Source organism: Danio rerio, chromosome 17, assembly GCF_052040795.2.
Source record: "Danio rerio strain M-AB ecotype USA chromosome 17, GRCz13ab, whole genome shotgun sequence".
Lineage (NCBI taxonomy): Eukaryota > Metazoa > Chordata > Actinopteri > Cypriniformes > Danionidae > Danio > Danio rerio.
The window spans coordinates 31,784,810-31,809,874 of NC_141037.1; the positions used below are offsets into that span (position 1 = coordinate 31,784,810).

The 25,065-nt window shown below is 36.3% G+C and overlaps 1 protein-coding gene and 4 long non-coding RNA genes across 5 annotated transcripts in view; 1 reads left to right on the forward strand and 4 right to left on the reverse strand.

Annotated features, from left to right (window-relative positions):
- greb1 (growth regulating estrogen receptor binding 1) overlaps positions 1 to 4,065 on the forward strand; it is a 50,864-nt gene extending 46,799 nt beyond the window's left edge. Inside the window, exons 28-32 of the mRNA XM_087290680.1 lie at positions 1,160 to 1,381; positions 1,467 to 1,602; positions 1,696 to 1,896; positions 3,224 to 3,362; positions 3,468 to 4,065. Of these exons, the coding sequence (XP_087146806.1) occupies positions 1,160 to 1,381; positions 1,467 to 1,602; positions 1,696 to 1,896; positions 3,224 to 3,362; positions 3,468 to 3,631 (862 nt within the window). The 3' untranslated portion in view covers positions 3,632 to 4,065. The remainder of the gene's footprint in view (positions 1 to 1,159; positions 1,382 to 1,466; positions 1,603 to 1,695; positions 1,897 to 3,223; positions 3,363 to 3,467) is intronic.
- A 4,455-nt stretch (positions 4,066 to 8,520) lies between these two features.
- LOC147833112 (uncharacterized) lies at positions 8,521 to 10,657 on the reverse strand. Its single transcript, XR_015513542.1, has 2 exons — positions 10,553 to 10,657; positions 8,521 to 9,627 (listed from the first exon to the last, which is right to left on the reverse strand). It is a non-coding gene; the product is annotated as an uncharacterized LOC147833112 (long non-coding RNA).
- Positions 10,658 to 13,297: 2,640 nt separating this feature from the next.
- LOC147839962 (uncharacterized) lies at positions 13,298 to 15,434 on the reverse strand. The gene is made up of 2 exons (XR_015513539.1): positions 15,330 to 15,434; positions 13,298 to 14,404 (listed from the first exon to the last, which is right to left on the reverse strand). It is a non-coding gene; the product is annotated as an uncharacterized LOC147839962 (long non-coding RNA).
- A 2,639-nt stretch (positions 15,435 to 18,073) lies between these two features.
- Positions 18,074 to 20,211, reverse strand: LOC141378597 (uncharacterized). The gene is made up of 2 exons (XR_015513541.1): positions 20,107 to 20,211; positions 18,074 to 19,181 (listed from the first exon to the last, which is right to left on the reverse strand). It is a non-coding gene; the product is annotated as an uncharacterized LOC141378597 (long non-coding RNA).
- Positions 20,212 to 22,851: 2,640 nt separating this feature from the next.
- On the reverse strand, positions 22,852 to 24,988 carry LOC141378598 (uncharacterized). Its single transcript, XR_015513536.1, has 2 exons — positions 24,884 to 24,988; positions 22,852 to 23,958 (listed from the first exon to the last, which is right to left on the reverse strand). It is a non-coding gene; the product is annotated as an uncharacterized LOC141378598 (long non-coding RNA).
- Positions 24,989 to 25,065: the final 77 nt, after the last annotated feature.

A 25,065-nucleotide genomic window follows, 5' to 3' on the forward strand; every position in this document is an offset into this window, starting at 1 on the left:
ATTTGTTTTTTGTTTTTTAAAGATTTGCTTTTGGCCTTTATTAAGTTGATAGCACAGTATTTCAGACAGGAAGCAAAGTGGGAGAGAGAGAGAGGGGTGGAGATGGGAAATGTCCTTGAGCCAGGATTTGAACTCAGGGTGCCCTGAAGTGCTACTGCACCATATGTCAGCGCGCCAACCACTAGGCTATTGCACTGACAATTAAACCTTGTTTGTGAACTACACTAGTGGTCTCAGCCGGTCAAAAAGGGATAACCGCCTGTAAAATACTTACTTTTTTCTAGTACAATCAAATATGTTTTTCTTTAAAAATATTTTTTCAGGGCGTCACTGTGGCACAGTGGGTAGCACGATTGCCTCACAGCAAGAAGGTCACTAGTTTGAGCCTTGGCTGGGTCAGTTGCGTTTCTGTGTGGAGCATGTTCTCCCCATATTCGTATGGGTTTCCTCCGGGTGCTCAGGTTTCTCCCACATGTCCAAAGACATGTAGTATAAGTTAATTTGATAAGCTAAAATTGGCTGTAGTGTGCAAGTATGAATGAGTGTGTATGGATGTTTTCCAGGGTTGTGGCTGGAAGGGCATCCACAGCGTAAAACATGTACTGAATAAGTTGGTGGTTCATTCCACTTTAGTCTATTTTACATTCTTGTTACTTTAGTGTGTCCCCATTGAGTTTTAAATGGTGGATTTGTATTTTTGCAGACATAATATTCTCTGAATGTTGATATTTTATTTATTATTTCCCATTCATGCCATATGGCAGTCATTTGACTGCTAAGACCACAACTGTTACTATTTTTTTTTTTTCTAGAACCACTTAGCAAGCTCGAATCATTGGAATGGGGACCATTCCAATGATTCTGTCATTTTTTAAATTCAAAAACCAGTATTTTTCGGTCTAAAATAACCAACCAGAAGGTTAAACTATTTGTATTAGCTAGAAATTTGTTTTTGTACATGGATAAAAGCGTCTGCTAAATGACTAAATGTAAATGTAATCTCTATTATTGTTATTATTATTATTATTATTAATATGTAAAAAAGATTAAATAAACATTTTTAAAATTCCAGTTTTAAGATAACAGACCAGACTTTATCAAACTAAATATTGATCCATCCTTATCATTTATCCGTAATCCTGTGTCTGTATGTTTTCAGCGGCACCACCGAGACCGAAAGAAATGTGTCCTTGAAACAGGTTCTTCAGCACATGGAGTCTTCTCCAGATATCACTCAGTATGGTTTATGCGGCATGAGGAAGTGGTCCAGTCGTGGAGGAGTTGCTGGATGCCAAAAAGAGCCCTTCTCACGTGGACACCTCCACGACTTCCTCTTACTGAACGTGGACCTCACACAGAATGTACAGTACAACCAGAACCGGTTAGTCCTAAGAACTAATTTCATTAGTTCATCCAGCATTATTGTATAACTATTGACATGTTCCATTCAACTCTGTCTACAATAGTTTCACATGTGATGATGTGGACTTCAACCTGCGAGTACACAGTGCGGGACTCCTCATCTGCAGGTTCAACAACTTCAGTGTGATGAAGAAGCAGATTGCCATTGGTGGATATGGCACCTTCATCATCAAGACCAAGGTAAGTTCTAGCCAACATCCAAATCCATTTTACTGTAGAGATCTATTTCGTATGATTTCATCCAATTAAATGATTTTTCTGAATCCTCCACAGATGACAGACGTCCCCACCACAATCCAGCCATCTCAATACATCTGTGCTCCAGACAGCAAGCATGTGTTTTTGGCCACACCAGCTCAACTACTGCTGGAGAAATACCTTCAGCACACCAGCCATCGCCTCTTCCCCCTTAGCGCCCAGAACTACAGCCACCCCATCCTCTCTGTGGACTGCTACTTAAACCTTGGACCAGAGGTACTTTACTATACTATTTAAAAAGAAAAACAATGTAGACCTGTGTGAAATAAAACTGAAATCACAATATGGCTTAGTATAATTAGCAAACATGAAATCCTGCACTGCCTGTTTAAGAGTGAACCTTGGCAATGTGTTCTTTTAACCCTAGCAGCTCATGATTTAGCAATTTTAGCGCCTTGTTTTACAGTTAATAGTGCTCTACAACAAATCACTGCATTTGAGTGTGGGTTGCTTTTAATGTGTATTTTGGGAATGCAACACGCACCAAACATCTACCAAAATCAACTTCCAAAAAAAGCAAATACACTCACCGGCCACTTTATTAGGTACACCATACTAGTACTGGGTTGGACCCACTTTTGCCTTCAGAGCTGGCGTAATCCTTCTTGGCATAGATTCAACAAGGTACTGAAAGTATTCCTCAGAGATTTTGGTCCATATTGACAAGATAGCATTATGCAGTTGCTGCAGATTTGTCAGCTGCACATCTATAATGCGAATCTCCTGTTCCACCTCTCTATTGGATTGAGATCTGGTGACTCTAGGGGCCATTTAAGTACAGTGAACTCATTGTCATGATCAAGAAACCAGCCTGAGATGATTTGTGCTTTATGACATGGTGTGTTATCCTGCTGGAAGTAGCCTTTAGAAGATAGGTACACCGTGGTCATTAAGGCATAGACAAGGTCAGCAACGATACTCCGTTATAAGGTACTCAAGGGGTCCTCTGGCATCAACAAGGCATTTGCGCCAACAGAACTGCCACTTACTGAATATCTTCTGTTTCTTAGACCATTCTCAAAGTGACTTAAATCATCTTTCTTCCCCATTCTGATGCTCTATTTGAACTGCAGCAGATCGTCTTGACCAGGTCTATATGCCTAAATGCATTGAGTTGCTGCCATGTGATTGGCTGATAAGAAATTTGTGTTACCAAGCAATTGTACCTAATAAAGTGGCTGGTGAGTGTATATAGAGGTGTTCACTGGATGGATGACAAATAAATAAAACAGTTTTTAAAATTATTGTAAATATAGAACAATGGGAGAGTTTGCAACATAACTATAAATTATTCAGCACTACAGTATCTTTTGAATCACTTTCAGGATTTAGTTTCCCGCTGATAGACAAAAAAAACATGCAACCAACCAAAATGCTCCCTGCTTTAAAGAGTTGAAGCATTTAAAGCAGAAAATGATACAGAATAAAGCCATTATACAGCATGGAAAACAAGCACATCTGTTCGCTTATTATCACATGATTGTAAATAAATGTTTTGTGTGTTTGCGTGTGTGTGTGCGCGTGCGTGCGTGCCTGTTTCCAGGTGACAGTTTGCTTTGTCAGCTCCAGACCTCACTCCATCAACTTTAGCACTACCGGACTGCTCTTTAGTGGCCTTCTCTTATACTTCTGTGACTCCTTTGTGACTCCTGGATTCCTTAAAAAGTTCCAGTTCCTGAAAGGTAAAGACACAGGAGATAAACTAAAGCTCCGACTTTCTGCTTGCCTGTGTAACACTGTGATAAACACTGGAAAACCCTCTGTTTATTTGCTCTTTGCTACTGTAGGAGCGACTCTGTGTGTGATCTGTCCTAACCGGAGCTCACTGCGCCAGACTGTGGTGCGGCTGGAACTGGAGGACGAATGGCGGTTTCGTCTAAGCGATGAGTTTCAGACCGCAAATGCCAAAGAGGACCATCCTCTCTTTTTCCTCACAGGAAAACACATATGACCGTCAAAGCTCAAAGACTCCATCACTTTGGTCTAATCAAGTGTGCTGTCTGTATATAACATTATCTCTGTACATAATGCACAGGAAGTGCTGTAAATATTCTGCTTGCTTGGTGTTGTTTTTTTAAGCTCATACAGGAAAACCTGCATATTAACACACTCAAAACAGGATTAACTCCAATTATTTTATTATTGTTTAAAATGTATTTATTTACTGTGTCCTTTCTATGTTTTTATCTTTCTATGTTTTATTGTTTGACGTTTTAATTGTTTTTCTGTCACAGTCGGATCTTTTAACGTCAGCTCGATGCAGCTATGAAGTGTTTAAAAACTGATTGAAGTATTTTGTAGAAAAGAGTATTTTTGTAGCAGTATTTGGCGTGTTCTGTGATGCGTGTGGAGAGCGTAATGTTATTAAAGTACTTACACATTTCAGATCTCTGCTTGTTATTGATTTTGTTTTGCTGTACCCCTCTATGAACACTAGAGGGCGAAATAATATCTATTTCTCTTTCTAACCCTCACACACTCACTGTTTTTGAGAGTTAATATATGATGCAAACTATAAAGGCCTAAAGATATTTCTTCCAAATAAATATTTTGTAATTTAGAAGGTTTTTTTTCTGACAATAAATACAAAAAATGTGATAATGCACCCTCATTTTTTTGTGTGTACATGTTTTTGTGACATCTCAGTTCAAAAATCTGTATAACTACATGTGTATGACACATATTAAAAGAAGGTGGTGGATTATGAGGACATTGCTGATGTTCTCATTTCTCAAAGAGCTTATAAATTATACAGAATGACTTCAGAAAGTAAAACAGTTCCTGTAAGAGTTGAGTTTAGGGATAGGGTTGGGTGTAGGGCAATAGAAAATGCAGCTTGTACACTAAACTCACCGGCCACTTTATTAGGTACACCTTACTTGTACTAGGTACATTCTGAGTAGCATTAGAACTGCACATTTATGATGTGAATCTCCCATTCACCACATACCAAAGGTGCTCTACTGAGTTGGGATCTGGTGACTGTGGAGGCCATTTGAGTACAGTAAACTCTTTGTCATGTTCAAAAATATCCCCCCCACCATTACACCACCACCACCAGCCTGAACCATTTTGATCACGTCTACTTGCCTAAACACATTGAGTTGCTGCCATGTGATCAGAAAGGGGATTTAAAATTTGCATTATCGAGCAGTTGGACAGGTGTACCTAATAAAATGGCCGGTAAGCGTCTCCACAATTCTCAAAAGCAAACCTGTGTGTGAGCACGTGTGAGCTTAAAAAATGTACTGATACAATTATTAACAGAATAAATGTTCATTTTGACGTGAACATTTTGCATTATTTTACATTAATAATGCATTCAGGTTACTGTAAAATATGCATTTGTTGTATATCATTCCAGTTTAAGAAACAATAAAAAGTGTTATAAACAAGACTTTCAATCTGTCATCTTTATAATGTTTCTAATTCTTTTTATATCAATAGATTTTTAAAACATCCCTATATACTTTACATTATAAGTAAATAACAGCAGAAGACAAAAAACAGGTTTTCTTTCACACAAAACTGAAAATCCTTCCGTAATTTACGCTCCCTTCCTTTATTCTTATTTAAATAAATTTTTTTTAAAGAAAGCTGGAAACCTGTAACCATTGACTTCCATAGTATTTGTTTTTCCTACTATGGAAATAAATGGTTACAGGTTTCACCTTTTTTTTTTTTAAATATGGCATTTAGTGTTCAACAGAAGACAGAAACTTACAAAAGTTTGAAACCACATGTGCCTGAGTGAACTAGTACAATTTGATTTGGGGGTGAACTGTACCTTTAAGAACAACTCCAAATCAATGTTTAATATTTTCAAGTTGAAATCAATAAGGCAGGCTTGTGTTTTACATAATATTTTGTTTTATAGAAAATAAATAAGGCTACAGTAGAACTGACAACCGGTAACATATAACTAGCCAGAGCAATGTCTGTAATTAACGTTAACGTGTTGTGTACAACATTATGACGGAGCGGCAGGCTAACGTAATACCCATGCTTTTCGTTTTATGTCAGGAATTACTGACACTTGCATTTGGCTAAACTTAAAAACGATTCAATACATACAGAATTCACTACTCACCATATCTTTGATGAAGGAAATCGCCTGAATATGATGTTTCGGAGGAGCTCTGCCATTGCTGCGCTGGAATTTAAACCCTATCCAACAAACGACTCTCACGCGCATGCGTACACGCGCTTTTGCTGCAAGGTTTGTTCGCCAAACACAAATACTATTTTCACTTCTGTTTGATAAATTTCCAAAGCACAGTTTTATGTTTGGTGAATGAATATTTGTAATTTTTACTTCAGACCAACAGCTAAAATTAATTATGTGGATTTTTTTTTTCGTTTGGGGCTTATTATTGTGAAGTCATTTGTTGAGTCAATATTTAATTGTCAGCGTCAACAATTATTTTATTTACAGTGTAATTTTGTTTTATAGAATCTAATAATGAAATAATTCATGCAAAAATATGATCAGATAAAAAAACGTAATTGAAATTTGGTTAAATAAAGTTTAATTGCAACAAAATTTGATAAAAATTGATTATGAAAATAAATAAATAAATAAATAAATAAGTAAATAAGTAAATAATTAAATAAAAGACAAAACTGTATGTATGTTTTCGTTTTTTTATTGTTTTGGGATCTAGATCTGATTATGATAAAAAATAATAATAATTATCAGGATATCTGCTTACCCCCAACTGATTTTAATGAAATTTAACTGAAAGTGTTCATGTTTCTGTATTACACATTTTGTTTAGTTCACACTATATTTACTTATTTATAATGTAAAAATGACACAACGTGTAATAGAGAAGCAATAGAGAAGAACTCCTCTACTGCTCTGATTGACTTTCTGCTGATCAAGTGTTGTTTACATTTAATTGACTCCAATATTCTGTCACCACGGCAACCAGAGTTTACACTGAAATCAACACATCTCTCTGAATCTGATCACTTGAGCTCTTTCAACTCTTCACTTTGACAAGTTTCACCAGATTGTCTGATTTGGAAAGTTGATAATCATGGAGCAGCGGTGCCTCAGACGAACCAGGAGTCTTCCAGCACACCTGAAGGACTTCCTGCTGGAGGGTGTCCCGTCGGTTCAGGATCCTGCAGCTGTGATCAGGTTGGATCATACTTACAGCTGTATCGCTTCCCCAGGTCTGAAGGAGCATCACCTGAAGAACGCAGCTGTCCTGCCCCAAATCCGTCCAGCATCCTCAGTGCCTTCAGTGGACGTGGGACAGCAGGAGGAGCCACTCTCGATCCATGGCTACAGCGTTCAGGCCTACCAGGACATCTACCGCTCTGTGGTCGAGCCCATGCTCAAGAGTCGTCCCTACAGCCTTCAGCTGGGCCTGGAGATCAAGCAGCGGCTGTGGGAGGCGCTCAGGTGTCCTGTGATGGAGGAGACGGTGCTGGCTGATGGACGAATCCTCATTACAGAACGCAGATGTGGGTCCAGACCAAACATCATGGCTCCTCGAGTCCATGTGGACATCAGTGGAGAGCCACTGCCTGAGAAGCCCAGCAGAAAGAGGGCCAGACGCTGAGTCTCCACAGTGTCCCAAACCACACTGCAGGCCTGCGTATGTATATAGTGTACATAGTTGTAGAGCAAGTTCACAGTAAGTTTCCTTTTGCATGTTTTGTTTCATCAATTGGTTGTTTTTATTGATTCTTGGTGTTGGTGACTTGAAGTTCTTGGTTTGCTCGGTGGTCTTCAGGATGTTTCAGGTGGTTTTCTGCACGGTTGTCGAGGTTTTCTGAGCGGTTGTTCTCGTGTTGCTGGTCGGTCGCTGGACTCTTCTGAGAGTTTCGATGCGTTTAGTGGTTTGCGGTGTCTGTTAGGTTAGGGTAGGTTAGGTTAGGGTCCCTCACGTGGTTTGCAGCTTGACGTGCTGTGAGGGCTTGTGTGCATCAGTGATGCTGAGAGCTTCGCCACTGGTACTTCACAGATACCGGCAGGGTCACCCATAGTGGACTGGTCTCAGCGGAGATGCCCGACTAAGACAAACCAGCTGATTCTGGACAGCAGATTTACATCAGAATCACCTGAAGATGTGGAAGTCGCAGGATTCGTGGAAGCAACCATTCTAAATAAATGAATCAATTAATAAATTTGTCATTTAATACATATAAAAGAGGCTGCGATTCTTTTCTTTTTCCTCTATTCTGTTGATTTTTATCAAGTTATAATTAACAAATAAAAGTAACAATTCTGGAATTATTATTACCCTTTTAACCTGATTTTCAAAACAACCCACCACTAATTGCACTATTAAAACTATAATAAAACTATAATAAAATAAGCCATAATAATAATAATCATAATAATAAAACATACACCAAATAAAACAAATGTTTAAATAATTTATTAAATTTTTTGATTGAATAATATTTACAATTATGTTATAAATATAAATTCTAATTATTTATACGCTGTAAAAAATGAATCAATATAATATTTATTTAAATAAATTTAAATATAATTTACTCCCCAAACTTCATTTCCTAGTGACTGGTCACATCTAAATTCAATTGTGGCAACAGCCTGTCAACATTGGCTCAATGAGAAATAATGTGTTGAGCCAATAAAAAAACCATCAAGTCTGCTCAATCATGTTTTTGGCCCAATTGAATGTTTTAGATTGTGTGCAACAAGCTTTTTTGGTTTCACCTAATTAAAAAATGTATATTGGTTAATTGTATATTGGTAAACAATGCTAAAGCAACTTTACTGAATTGTTTATTCCTCGTTGTCCTAAAAGAAAATGAATAATAGAATAATCAAAATCAAAATACACTAAACACTGCCACATTTATTTATTTATTTTCATTAAAGAGACGCTATTGTAAAAGTACTTTAGAATAACAAATACATTACACATTTCAACAAAGTATACCCTATAAATTCCAGCATTTTATTTCTCCTATTATTGACCTCATTCTTTAAGGCGGAAGTTTTTCCGATTTGTTTCAGAACATCTGATTCAGTGCCCTGTGGGAGAAATGACTAGGAATATTAAACAGCAGAAAACAGACAAACTACTTGCTCTACAAACTAGTGTGTTTATGACTCTACAGACAAAGCAGAATAATATATTAAGAAAATATCAGTTTGCAACATCAAGCATCATAACAAACAGTTTTTAACGTCTAAAAATCAATGGAAGTGAATGAGAGCGGAAATCTCCAGCCAAAAAAGAAGTGAGGAATAAGGTCAATACCTAGAGCTAAAGTGTACTTAATATATATCCCAAATATCTGCAAAAATATATAAAATAAAAAAATAAAAACAGCATAAAATGTGAGTATTTTTGTGCGGTTACTTTAACCATTGTTTAGTGTTGTCACCTGGATACTTTCATTCTACAAAAGATAATCTGAACTTATGAAATCACATTTTTAATGGTTAAACCCATTCATTAACATTAAACATCTAATATATTTGCATATAAACAATGAACGGTTCATTCCGCTGTGGCTCCCCCTGATAAACAGGGGACTGAGCTGAAGGAAAATTAATAAATGAATATTAAAATCGTCAAAAGCACCATCAAATCTAAACAATGGGTTCCTTTACCCAGTTGACACAGATGATTCCAGAACAGAAAAAAAACTCACAAAAGTTTCAAGAAAAGTAAAAAAAAATCTTCAAGAGGAACTTCAAGCACATAAAGCTGCATCTGTTTCAAATATTTACCATGTAAACCTATTTAGTCATCGTATTCCAGGTTGAGTAGATACTATAATCCAAAAGCACAGAAGATGCATTGATAAAGTCTCCTATTGTCGAGCACCATCATCTCCTCTTCCAGGACAGCAGACATTCAGCACAGTTGACAGGGCTCTTAAACTTCATCATGCTCCTGATGCTAACAAGGATTCCCATCTTCATTGCATCTCTGTGGTTTTCCAATGGCCCTGTATGTTAGAAATATAAAACGGCAATGTCAATATTAAGCCTATATCAAATACATATTCAAATGTCACCATAATACTGTGTCATTTTCAAAAACACTATTCCTGTTGGATCACAAATGTAATTTTACAATAACAGAATGTGGATGTTCACATAGTTATTAGCATAGTAACCCTATAGTAATTAATACTTTCCATACTGTGAGAATGCTATGTGGTAAATTGCGCATTTATATGTAAAATGTCACTTTGGCCAGGCACCTGTTTGTTTACCGCAATGCTTCTAAATATCATTTACAGTGAGTAAATAACAGCAGAAGACAAAAAACAGGTTTTCTTTCACACAGAACTGAAAATCCTGCCGTAATTTACGCTCCCTTCATTTATTCCAAACCTGTTTTTCTTTCAATCTTCTGTAAAGAAAATATTTTAAAGAAAGCTGGAAACCTGTAACCATTGACTTCCATAGTATTTGTTTTTCCTACTATGGAAATAAATGGTTACAGGTTTCAGCTTTTTTCTAAATATGGCATTTAGTGTTCAACAGAAGACAGAAACTTACAAAAGTTTGAAACCACATGTGCCTGAGTGAACTAGTACAATTTGATTTGGGGGTGAACTGTACCTTTAAGAACAACTCCAAATCAATGTTTAATATTTTCAAGTTGAAATCAATAAGGGAGGCTTGTGTTTTACATAATATTTTGTTTTATAGAAAATAAATAAGGCTACAGTAGAACTGACAACCGGTAACATATAACTAGCCAGAGCAATGTCTGTAATTAACGTTAACGTGTTGTGTACAACATTATGACGGAGCGGCAGGCTAACGTAATACCCATGCTTTTCGTTTTATGTCAGGAATTACTGACACTTGCATTTGGCTAAACTTAAAAACGATTCAATACATACAGAATTCACTACTCACCATATCTTTGATGAAGGAAATCGCCTGAATATGATGTTTCGGAGGAGCTCTGCCATTGCTGCGCTGGAATTTAAACCCTATCCAACAAACGACTCTCACGCGCATGCGTACACGCGCTTTTGCTGCAAGGTTTGTTCGCCAAACACAAATACTATTTTCACTTCTGTTTGATAAATTTCCAAAGCACAGTTTTATGTTTGGTGAATGAATATTTGTAATTTTTACTTCAGACCAACAGCTAAAATTAATAATGTGGATTTTTTTTTTTTTTTTTCGTTTGGGGCTTATTATGGTGAAGTCGTTTGTTGAGTCAACATTTAATTGTCAGCGTCAACAATTATTTTATTTACAGTGTAATTTTGTTTTATAGAATCTAATAATGAAATAATTAATGCAAAAATATGATCAGATAAAAAAAACGTATTTGAAATTTGGTAAAATAAAGTTTGATTGCGACAAAATTTGATTAAAGTTGATTATGAAAATAAATAAATAAGTAAATAATTAAATAAAAGACAAAACTGTATGTATGTTTTCGTTTTTATTATTGTTTTGGGATCTAGATCTGATTATGATAAAAAATAATAATAATTATAATTATCAGGATATCTGCTTACCCCCAACTGATTTTAATGAAATTTAACTGAAAGTGTTCATGTTTCTGTATTACACATTTTGTTTAGTTCACACTATATTTACTTATTTATAATGTAAAAATGACACAACGTGTAATAGAGAAGCAATAGAGAAGAACTCCTCTACTGCTCTGATTGACTTTCTGCTGATCAAGTGTTGTTTACATTTAATTGACTCCAATATTCTGTCACCACGGCAACCAGAGTTTACACTGAAATCAACACATCTCTCTGAATCTGATCACTTGAGCTCTTTCAACTCTTCACTTTGACAAGTTTCACCAGATTGTCTGATTTGGAAAGTTGATAATCATGGAGCAGCGGCGCCTCAGACGAACCAGGAGTCTTCCAGCACACCTGAAGGACTTCCTGCTGGAGGGTGTCCCGTCGGTTCAGGATCCTGCAGCTGTGATCAGGTTGGATCATACTTACAGCTGTATCTCTTCCCCAGGTCTGAAGGAGCATCACCTGAAGAACGCAGCTGTCCTGCCCCAAATCCGTCCAGCATCCTCAGTGCCTTCAGTGGACGTGGGACAGCAGGAGGAGCCACTCTCGATCCATGGCTACAGCGTTCAGGCCTACCAGGACATCTACCGCTCTGTGGTCGAGCCCATGCTCAAGAGTCGTCCCTACAGCCTTCAGCTGGGCCTGGAGATCAAGCAGCGGCTGTGGGAGGCGCTCAGGTGTCCTGTGATGGAGGAGACGGTGCTGGCTGATGGACGAATCCTCATTACAGAACGCAGATGTGGGTCCAGACCAAACATCATGGCTCCTCGAGTCCATGTGGACATCAGTGGAGAGCCACTGCCTGAGAAGCCCAGCAGAAAGAGGGCCAGACGCTGAGTCTCCACAGTGTCCCAAACCACACTGCAGGCCTGCGTATGTATATAGTGTACATAGTTGTAGAGCAAGTTCACAGTAAGTTTCCTTTTGCATGTTTTGTTTCATCAATTGGTTGTTTTTATTGATTCTTGGTGTTGGTGACTTGAAGTTCTTGGTTTGCTCGGTGGTCTTCAGGATGTTTCAGGTGGTTTTCTGCACGGTTGTCGAGGTTTTCTGAGCGGTTGTTCTCGTGTTGCTGGTCGGTCGCTGGACTCTTCTGAGAGTTTCGATGCGTTTAGTGGTTTGCGGTGTCTGTTAGGTTAGGGTAGGTTAGGTTAGGGTCCCTCACGTGGTTTGCAGCTTGACGTGCTGTGAGGGCTTGTGTGCATCAGTGATGCTGAGAGCTTCGCCACTGGTACTTCACAGATACCGGCAGGGTCACCCATAGTGGACTGGTCTCAGCGGAGATGCCCGACTAAGACAAACCAGCTGATTCTGGACAGCAGATTTACATCAGAATCACCTGAAGATGTGGAAGTCGCAGGATTCGTGGAAGCAACCATTCTAAATAAATGAATCAATTAATAAATTTGTCATTTAATACATATAAAAGAGGCTGCGATTCTTTTCTTTTTCCTCTATTCTGTTGATTTTTATCAAGTTATAATTAACAAATAAAAGTAACAATTCTGGAATTATTATTACCCTTTTAACCTGATTTTCAAAACAACCCACCACTAATTGCACTATTAAAACTATAATAAAACTATAATAAAATAAGCCATAATAATAATAATCATAATAATAAAACATACACCAAATAAAACAAATGTTTAAATAATTTATTAAATTTTTTGATTGAATAATATTTACAATTATGTTATAAATATAAATTCTAATTATTTATACGCTGTAAAAAATGAATCAATATAATATTTATTTAAATAAATTTAAATATAATTTACTCCCCAAACTTCATTTCCTAGTGACTGGTCACATCTAAATTCAATTGTGGCAACAGCCTGTCAACATTGGCTCAATGAGAAATAATGTGTTGAGCCAATAAAAAAACCATCAAGTCTGCTCAATCATGTTTTTGGCCCAATTGAATGTTTTAGATTGTGTGCAACAAGCTTTTTTGGTTTCACCTAATTAAAAAATGTATATTGGTTAATTGTATATTGGTAAACAATGCTAAAGCAACTTTACTGAATTGTTTATTCCTCGTTGTCCTAAAAGAAAATGAATAATAGAATAATCAAAATCAAAATACACTAAACACTGCCACATTTATTTATTTATTTTCATTAAAGAGACGCTATTGTAAAAGTACTTTAGAATAACAAATACATTACACATTTCAACAAAGTATACCCTATAAATTCCAGCATTTTATTTCTCCTATTATTGACCTCATTCTTTAAGGCGGAAGTTTTTCCGATTTGTTTCAGAACATCTGATTCAGTGCCCTGTGGGAGAAATGACTAGGAATATTAAACAGCAGAAAACAGACAAACTACTTGCTCTACAAACTAGTGTGTTTATGACTCTACAGACAAAGCAGAATAATATATTAAGAAAATATCAGTTTGCAACATCAAGCATCATAACAAACAGTTTTTAACGTCTAAAAATCAATGGAAGTGAATGAGAGCGGAAATCTCCAGCCAAAAAAGAAGTGAGGAATAAGGTCAATACCTAGAGCTAAAGTGTACTTAATATATATCCCAAATATCTGCAAAAATATATAAAATAAAAAAATAAAAACAGCATAAAATGTGAGTATTTTTGTGCGGTTACTTTAACCATTGTTTAGTGTTGTCACCTGGATACTTTCATTCTACAAAAGATAATCTGAACTTATGAAATCACATTTTTAATGGTTAAACCCATTCATTAACATTAAACATCTAATATATTTGCATATAAACAATGAACGGTTCATTCCGCTGTGGCTCCCCCTGATAAACAGGGGACTGAGCTGAAGGAAAATTAATAAATGAATATTAAAATCGTCAAAAGCACCATCAAATCTAAACAATGGGTTCCTTTACCCAGTTGACACAGATGATTCCAGAACAGAAAAAAAACTCACAAAAGTTTCAAGAAAAGTAAAAAAAAATCTTCAAGAGGAACTTCAAGCACATAAAGCTGCATCTGTTTCAAATATTTACCATGTAAACCTATTTAGTCATCGTATTCCAGGTTGAGTAGATACTATAATCCAAAAGCACAGAAGATGCATTGATAAAGTCTCCTATTGTCGAGCACCATCATCTCCTCTTCCAGGACAGCAGACATTCAGCACAGTTGACAGGGCTCTTAAACTTCATCATGCTCCTGATGCTAACAAGGATTCCCATCTTCATTGCATCTCTGTGGTTTTCCAATGGCCCTGTATGTTAGAAATATAAAACGGCAATGTCAATATTAAGCCTATATCAAATACATATTCAAATGTCACCATAATACTGTGTCATTTTCAAAAACACTATTCCTGTTGGATCACAAATGTAATTTTACAATAACAGAATGTGGATGTTCACATAGTTATTAGCATAGTAACCCTATAGTAATTAATACTTTCCATACTGTGAGAATGCTATGTGGTAAATTGCGCATTTATATGTAAAATGTCACTTTGGCCAGGCACCTGTTTGTTTACCGCAATGCTTCTAAATATCATTTACAGTGAGTAAATAACAGCAGAAGACAAAAAACAGGTTTTCTTTCACACAGAACTGAAAATCCTGCCGTAATTTACGCTCCCTTCATTTATTCCAAACCTGTTTTTCTTTCAATCTTCTGTAAAGAAAATATTTTAAAGAAAGCTGGAAACCTGTAACCATTGACTTCCATAGTATTTGTTTTTCCTACTATGGAAATAAATGGTTACAGGTTTCAGCTTTTTTCTAAATATGGCATTTAGTGTTCAACAGAAGACAGAAACTTACAAAAGTTTGAAACCACATGTGCCTGAGTGAACTAGTACAATTTGATTTGGGGGTGAACTGTACCTTTAAGAACAACTCCAAATCAATGTTTAATATTTTCAAGTTGAAATCAATAAGGGAGGCTTGTGTTTTACATAATATTTTGTTTTATAGAAAATAAATAAGGCTACAGTAGAACTGACAACCGGTAACATATAACTAGCCAGAGCAATGTCTGTAATTAACGTTAACGTGTTGTGTACAACATTATGACGGAGCGGCAGGCTAACGTAATACCCATGCTTTTCGTTTTATGTCAGGAATTACTGACACTTGCATTTGGCTAAACTTAAAAACGATTCAATACATACAGAATTCACTACTCACCATATCTTTGATGAAGGAAATCGCCTGAATATGATGTTTCGGAGGAGCTCTGCCATTGCTGCGCTGGAATTTAAACCCTATCCAACAAACGACTCTCACGCGCATGCGTACACGCGCTTTTGCTGCAAGGTTTGTTCGCCAAACACAAATACTATTTTCACTTCTGTTTGATAAATTTCCAAAGCACAGTTTTATGTTTGGTGAATGAATATTTGTAATTTTTACTTCAGACCAACAGCTAAAATTAATAATGTGGATTTTTTTTTTTTTTTTCGTTTGGGGCTTATTATGGTGAAGTCGTTTGTTGAGTCAACATTTAATTGTCAGCGTCAACAATTATTTTATTTACAGTGTAATTTTGTTTTATAGAATCTAATAATGAAATAATTAATGCAAAAATATGATCAGATAAAAAAAACGTATTTGAAATTTGGTAAAATAAAGTTTGATTGCGACAAAATTTGATTAAAGTTGATTATGAAAATAAATAAATAAGTAAATAATTAAATAAAAGACAAAACTGTATGTATGTTTTCGTTTTTATTATTGTTTTGGGATCTAGATCTGATTATGATAAAAAATAATAATAATTATAATTATCAGGATATCTGCTTACCCCCAACTGATTTTAATGAAATTTAACTGAAAGTGTTCATGTTTCTGTATTACACATTTTGTTTAGTTCACACTATATTTACTTATTTATAATGTAAAAATGACACAACGTGTAATAGAGAAGCAATAGAGAAGAACTCCTCTACTGCTCTGATTGACTTTCTGCTGATCAAGTGTTGTTTACATTTAATTGACTCCAATATTCTGTCACCACGGCAACCAGAGTTTACACTGAAATCAACACATCTCTCTGAATCTGATCACTTGAGCTCTTTCAACTCTTCACTTTGACAAGTTTCACCAGATTGTCTGATTTGGAAAGTTGATAATCATGGAGCAGCGGCGCCTCAGACGAACCAGGAGTCTTCCAGCACACCTGAAGGACTTCCTGCTGGAGGGTGTCCCGTCGGTTCAGGATCCTGCAGCTGTGATCAGGTTGGATCATACTTACAGCTGTATCTCTTCCCCAGGTCTGAAGGAGCATCACCTGAAGAACGCAGCTGTCCTGCCCCAAATCCGTCCAGCATCCTCAGTGCCTTCAGTGGACGTGGGACAGCAGGAGGAGCCACTCTCGATCCATGGCTACAGCGTTCAGGCCTACCAGGACATCTACCGCTCTGTGGTCGAGCCCATGCTCAAGAGTCGTCCCTACAGCCTTCAGCTGGGCCTGGAGATCAAGCAGCGGCTGTGGGAGGCGCTCAGGTGTCCTGTGATGGAGGAGACGGTGCTGGCTGATGGACGAATCCTCATTACAGAACGCAGATGTGGGTCCAGACCAAACATCATGGCTCCTCGAGTCCATGTGGACATCAGTGGAGAGCCACTGCCTGAGAAGCCCAGCAGAAAGAGGGCCAGACGCTGAGTCTCCACAGTGTCCCAAACCACACTGCAGGCCTGCGTATGTATATAGTGTACATAGTTGTAGAGCAAGTTCACAGTAAGTTTCCTTTTGCATGTTTTGTTTCATCAATTGGTTGTTTTTATTGATTCTTGGTGTTGGTGACTTGAAGTTCTTGGTTTGCTCGGTGGTCTTCAGGATGTTTCAGGTGGTTTTCTGCACGGTTGTCGAGGTTTTCTGAGCGGTTGTTCTCGTGTTGCTGGTCGGTCGCTGGACTCTTCTGAGAGTTTCGATGCGTTTAGTGGTTTGCGGTGTCTGTTAGGTTAGGGTAGGTTAGGTTAGGGTCCCTCACGTGGTTTGCAGCTTGACGTGCTGTGAGGGCTTGTGTGCATCAGTGATGCTGAGAGCTTCGCCACTGGTACTTCACAGATACCGGCAGGGTCACCCATAGTGGACTGGTCTCAGCGGAGATGCCCGACTAAGACAAACCAGCTGATTCTGGACAGCAGATTTACATCAGAATCACCTGAAGATGTGGAAGTCGCAGGATTCGTGGAAGCAACCATTCTAAATAAATGAATCAATTAATAAATTTGTCATTTAATACATATAAAAGAGGCTGCGATTCTTTTCTTTTTCCTCTATTCTGTTGATTTTTATCAAGTTATAATTAACAAATAAAAGTAACAATTCTGGAATTATTATTACCCTTTTAACCTGATTTTCAAAACAACCCACCACTAATTGCACTATTAAAACTATAATAAAACTATAATAAAATAAGCCATAATAATAATAATCATAATAATAAAACATACACCAAATAAAACAAATGTTTAAATAATTTATTAAATTTTTTGATTGAATAATATTTACAATTATGTTATAAATATAAATTCTAATTATTTATACGCTGTAAAAAATGAATCAATATAATATTTATTTAAATAAATTTAAATATAATTTACTCCCCAAACTTCATTTCCTAGTGACTGGTCACATCTAAATTCAATTGTGGCAACAGCCTGTCAACATTGGCTCAATGAGAAATAATGTGTTGAGCCAATAAAAAAACCATCAAGTCTGCTCAATCATGTTTTTGGCCCAATTGAATGTTTTAGATTGTGTGCAACAAGCTTTTTTGGTTTCACCTAATTAAAAAATGTATATTGGTTAATTGTATATTGGTAAACAATGCTAAAGCAACTTTACTGAATTGTTTATTCCTCGTTGTCCTAAAAGAAAATGAATAATAGAATAATCAAAATCAAAATACACTAAACACTGCCACATTTATTTATTTATTTTCATTAAAGAGACGCTATTGTAAAAGTACTTTAGAATAACAAATACATTACACATTTCAACAAAGTATACCCTATAAATTCCAGCATTTTATTTCTCCTATTATTGACCTCATTCTTTAAGGCGGAAGTTTTTCCGATTTGTTTCAGAACATCTGATTCAGTGCCCTGTGGGAGAAATGACTAGGAATATTAAACAGCAGAAAACAGACAAACTACTTGCTCTACAAACTAGTGTGTTTATGACTCTACAGACAAAGCAGAATAATATATTAAGAAAATATCAGTTTGCAACATCAAGCATCATAACAAACAGTTTTTAACGTCTAAAAATCAATGGAAGTGAATGAGAGCGGAAATCTCCAGCCAAAAAAGAAGTGAGGAATAAGGTCAATACCTAGAGCTAAAGTGTACTTAATATATATCCCAAATATCTGCAAAAATATATAAAATAAAAAAATAAAAACAGCATAAAATGTGAGTATTTTTGTGCGGTTACTTTAACCATTGTTTAGTGTTGTCACCTGGATACTTTCATTCTACAAAAGATAATCTGAACTTATGAAATCACATTTTTAATGGTTAAACCCATTCATTAACATTAAACATCTAATATATTTGCATATAAACAATGAACGGTTCATTCCGCTGTGGCTCCCCCTGATAAACAGGGGACTGAGCTGAAGGAAAATTAATAAATGAATATTAAAATCGTCAAAAGCACCATCAAATCTAAACAATGGGTTCCTTTACCCAGTTGACACAGATGATTCCAGAACAGAAAAAAAACTCACAAAAGTTTCAAGAAAAGTAAAAAAAAAATCTTCAAGAGGAACTTCAAGCACATAAAGCTGCATCTGTTTCAAATATTTACCATGTAAACCTATTTAGTCATCGTATTCCAGGTTGAGTAGATACTATAATCCAAAAGCACAGAAGATGCATTGATAAAGTCTCCTATTGTCGAGCACCATCATCTCCTCTTCCAGGACAGCAGACATTCAGCACAGTTGACAGGGCTCTTAAACTTCATCATGCTCCTGATGCTAACAAGGATTCCCATCTTCATTGCATCTCTGTGGTTTTCCAATGGCCCTGTATGTTAGAAATATAAAACGGCAATGTCAATATTAAGCCTATATCAAATACATATTCAAATGTCACCATAATACTGTGTCATTTTCAAAAACACTATTCCTGTTGGATCACAAATGTAATTTTACAATAACAGAATGTGGATGTTCACATAGTTATTAGCATAGTAACCCTATAGTAATTAATACTTTCCATACTGTGAGAATGCTATGTGGTAAATTGCGCATTTATATGTAAAATGTCACTTTGGCCAGGCACCTGTTTGTTTACCGCAATGCTTCTAAATATCATTTACAGTGAGTAAATAACAGCAGAAGACAAAAAACAGGTTTTCTTTCACACAGAACTGAAAATCCTGCCGTAATTTACGCTCCCTTCATTTATTCCAAACCTGTTTTTCTTTCAATCTTCTGTAAAGAAAATATTTTAAAGAAAGCTGGAAACCTGTAACCATTGACTTCCATAGTATTTGTTTTTCCTACTATGGAAATAAATGGTTACAGGTTTCAGCTTTTTTCTAAATATGGCATTTAGTGTTCAACAGAAGACAGAAACTTACAAAAGTTTGAAACCACATGTGCCTGAGTGAACTAGTACAATTTGATTTGGGGGTGAACTGTACCTTTAAGAACAACTCCAAATCAATGTTTAATATTTTCAAGTTGAAATCAATAAGGGAGGCTTGTGTTTTACATAATATTTTGTTTTATAGAAAATAAATAAGGCTACAGTAGAACTGACAACCGGTAACATATAACTAGCCAGAGCAATGTCTGTAATTAACGTTAACGTGTTGTGTACAACATTATGACGGAGCGGCAGGCTAACGTAATACCCATGCTTTTCGTTTTATGTCAGGAATTACTGACACTTGCATTTGGCTAAACTTAAAAACGATTCAATACATACAGAATTCACTACTCACCATATCTTTGATGAAGGAAATCGCCTGAATATGATGTTTCGGAGGAGCTCTGCCATTGCTGCGCTGGAATTTAAACCCTATCCAACAAACGACTCTCACGCGCATGCGTACACGCGCTTTTGCTGCAAGGTTTGTTCGCCAAACACAAATACTATTTTCACTTCTGTTTGATAAATTTCCAAAGCACAGTTTTATGTTTGGTGAATGAATATTTGTAATTTTTACTTCAGACCAACAGCTAAAATTAATAATGTGGATTTTTTTTTTTTTTTTTCGTTTGGGGCTTATTATGGTGAAGTCGTTTGTTGAGTCAACATTTAATTGTCAGCGTCAACAATTATTTTATTTACAGTGTAATTTTGTTTTATAGAATCTAATAATGAAATAATTAATGCAAAAATATGATCAGATAAAAAAAACGTATTTGAAATTTGGTAAAATAAAGTTTGATTGCGACAAAATTTGATTAAAGTTGATTATGAAAATAAATAAATAAGTAAATAATTAAATAAAAGACAAAACTGTATGTATGTTTTCGTTTTTATTATTGTTTTGGGATCTAGATCTGATTATGATAAAAAATAATAATAATTATAATTATCAGGATATCTGCTTACCCCCAACTGATTTTAATGAAATTTAACTGAAAGTGTTCATGTTTCTGTATTACACATTTTGTTTAGTTCACACTATATTTACTTATTTATAATGTAAAAATGACACAACGTGTAATAGAGAAGCAATAGAGAAGAACTCCTCTACTGCTCTGATTGACTTTCTGCTGATCAAGTGTTGTTTACATTTAATTGACTCCAATATTCTGTCACCACGGCAACCAGAGTTTACACTGAAATCAACACATCTCTCTGAATCTGATCACTTGAGCTCTTTCAACTCTTCACTTTGACAAGTTTCACCAGATTGTCTGATTTGGAAAGTTGATAATCATGGAGCAGCGGCGCCTCAGACGAACCAGGAGTCTTCCAGCACACCTGAAGGACTTCCTGCTGGAGGGTGTCCCGTCGGTTCAGGATCCTGCAGCTGTGATCAGGTTGGATCATACTTACAGCTGTATCTCTTCCCCAGGTCTGAAGGAGCATCACCTGAAGAACGCAGCTGTCCTGCCCCAAATCCGTCCAGCATCCTCAGTGCCTTCAGTGGACGTGGGACAGCAGGAGGAGCCACTCTCGATCCATGGCTACAGCGTTCAGGCCTACCAGGACATCTACCGCTCTGTGGTCGAGCCCATGCTCAAGAGTCGTCCCTACAGCCTTCAGCTGGGCCTGGAGATCAAGCAGCGGCTGTGGGAGGCGCTCAGGTGTCCTGTGATGGAGGAGACGGTGCTGGCTGATGGACGAATCCTCATTACAGAACGCAGATGTGGGTCCAGACCAAACATCATGGCTCCTCGAGTCCATGTGGACATCAGTGGAGAGCCACTGCCTGAGAAGCCCAGCAGAAAGAGGGCCAGACGCTGAGTCTCCACAGTGTCCCAAACCACACTGCAGGCCTGCGTATGTATATAGTGTACATAGTTGTAGAGCAAGTTCACAGTAAGTTTCCTTTTGCATGTTTTGTTTCATCAATTGGTTGTTTTTATTGATTCTTGGTGTTGGTGACTTGAAGTTCTTGGTTTGCTCGGTGGTCTTCAGGATGTTTCAGGTGGTTTTCTGCACGGTTGTCGAGGTTTTCTGAGCGGTTGTTCTCGTGTTGCTGGTCGGTCGCTGGACTCTTCTGAGAGTTTCGATGCGTTTAGTGGTTTGCGGTGTCTGTTAGGTTAGGGTAGGTTAGGTTAGGGTCCCTCACGTGGTTTGCAGCTTGACGTGCTGTGAGGGCTTGTGTGCATCAGTGATGCTGAGAGCTTCGCCACTGGTACTTCACAGATACCGGCAGGGTCACCCATAGTGGACTGGTCTCAGCGGAGATGCCCGACTAAGACAAACCAGCTGATTCTGGACAGCAGATTTACATCAGAATCACCTGAAGATGTGGAAGTCGCAGGATTCGTGGAAGCAACCATTCTAAATAAATGAATCAATTAATAAATTTGTCATTTAATACATATAAAAGAGGCTGCGATTCTTTTCTTTTTCCTCTATTCTGTTGATTTTTATCAAGTTATAATTAACAAATAAAAGTAACAATTCTGGAATTATTATTACCCTTTTAACCTGATTTTCAAAACAACCCACCACTAATTGCACTATTAAAACTATAATAAAACTATAATAAAATAAGCCATAATAATAATAATCATAATAATAAAACATACACCAAATAAAACAAATGTTTAAATAATTTATTAAATTTTTTGATTGAATAATATTTACAATTATGTTATAAATATAAATTCTAATTATTTATACGCTGTAAAAAATGAATCAATATAATATTTATTTAAATAAATTTAAATATAATTTACTCCCCAAACTTCATTTCCTAGTGACTGGTCACATCTAAATTCAATTGTGGCAACAGCCTGTCAACATTGGCTCAATGAGAAATAATGTGTTGAGCCAATAAAAAAACCATCAAGTCTGCTCAATCATGTTTTTGGCCCAATTGAATGTTTTAGATTGTGTGCAACAAGCTTTTTTGGTTTCACCTAATTAAAAAATGTATATTGGTTAATTGTATATTGGTAAACAATGCTAAAGCAACTTTACTGAATTGTTTATTCCTCGTTGTCCTAAAAGAAAATGAATAATAGAATAATCAAAATCAAAATACACTAAACACTGCCACATTTATTTATTTATTTTCATTAAAGAGACGCTATTGTAAAAGTACTTTAGAATAACAAATACATTACACATTTCAACAAAGTATACCCTATAAATTCCAGCATTTTATTTCTCCTATTATTGACCTCATTCTTTAAGGCGGAAGTTTTTCCGATTTGTTTCAGAACATCTGATTCAGTGCCCTGTGGGAGAAATGACTAGGAATATTAAACAGCAGAAAACAGACAAACTACTTGCTCTACAAACTAGTGTGTTTATGACTCTACAGACAAAGCAGAATAATATATTAAGAAAATATCAGTTTGCAACATCAAGCATCATAACAAACAGTTTTTAACGTCTAAAAATCAATGGAAGTGAATGAGAGCGGAAATCTCCAGCCAAAAAAGAAGTGAGGAATAAGGTCAATACCTAGAGCTAAAGTGTACTTAATATATATCCCAAATATCTGCAAAAATATATAAAATAAAAAAATAAAAACAGCATAAAATGTGAGTATTTTTGTGCGGTTACTTTAACCATTGTTTAGTGTTGTCACCTGGATACTTTCATTCTACAAAAGATAATCTGAACTTATGAAATCACATTTTTAATGGTTAAACCCATTCATTAACATTAAACATCTAATATATTTGCATATAAACAATGAACGGTTCATTCCGCTGTGGCTCCCCCTGATAAACAGGGGACTGAGCTGAAGGAAAATTAATAAATGAATATTAAAATCGTCAAAAGCACCATCAAATCTAAACAATGGGTTCCTTTACCCAGTTGACACAGATGATTCCAGAACAGAAAAAAAACTCACAAAAGTTTCAAGAAAAGTAAAAAAAAATCTTCAAGAGGAACTTCAAGCACATAAAGCTGCATCTGTTTCAAATATTTACCATGTAAACCTATTTAGTCATCGTATTCCAGGTTGAGTAGATACTATAATCCAAAAGCACAGAAGATGCATTGATAAAGTCTCCTATTGTCGAGCACCATCATCTCCTCTTCCAGGACAGCAGACATTCAGCACAGTTGACAGGGCTCTTAAACTTCATCATGCTCCTGATGCTAACAAGGATTCCCATCTTCATTGCATCTCTGTGGTTTTCCAATGGCCCTGTATGTTAGAAATATAAAACGGCAATGTCAATATTAAGCCTATATCAAATACATATTCAAATGTCACCATAATACTGTGTCATTTTCAAAAACACTATTCCTGTTGGATCACAAATGTAATTTTACAATAACAGAATGTGGATGTTCACATAGTTATTAGCATAGTAACCCTATAGTAATTAATACTTTCCATACTGTGAGAATGCTATGTGGTAAATTGCGCATTTATATGTAAAATGTCACTTTGGCCAGGCACCTGTTTGTTTACCGCAATGCTTCTAAATATCATTTACAGTGAGTAAATAACAGCAGAAGACAAAAAACAGGTTTTCTTTCACACAGAACTGAAAATCCTGCCGTAATTTACGCTCCCTTCATTTATTCCAAACCTGTTTTTCTTTCAATCTTCTGTAAAGAAAATATTTTAAAGAAAGCTGGAAACCTGTAACCATCGACTTCCATAGTATTTGTTTTTCCTACTATGGAAATAAATGGTTACAGGTTTCAGCTTTTTTCTAAATATGGCATTTAGTGTTCAACAGAAGACAGAAACTTACAAAAGTTTGAAACCACATGTGCCTGAGTGAACTAGTACAATTTGATTTGGGGGTGAACTGTACCTTTAAGAACAACTCCAAATCAATGTTTAATATTTTCAAGTTGAAATCAATAAGGCAGGCTTGTGTTTTACATAATATTTTGTTTTATAGAAAATAAATAAGGCTACAGTAGAACTGACAACCGGTAACATATAACTAGCCAGAGCAATGTCTGTAATTAACGTTAACGTGTTGTGTACAACATTATGACGGAGCGGCAGGCTAACGTAATACCCATGCTTTTCGTTTTATGTCAGGAATTACTGACACTTGCATTTGGCTAAACTTAAAAACGATTCAATACATACAGAATTCACTACTCACCATATCTTTGATGAAGGAAATCGCCTGAATATGATGTTTCGGAGGAGCTCTGCCATTGCTGCGCTGGAATTTAAACCCTATCCAACAAACGACTCTCACGCGCATGCGTACACGCGCTTTTGCTGCAAGGTTTGTTCGCCAAACACAAATACTATTTTCACTTCTGTTTGATAAATTTCCAA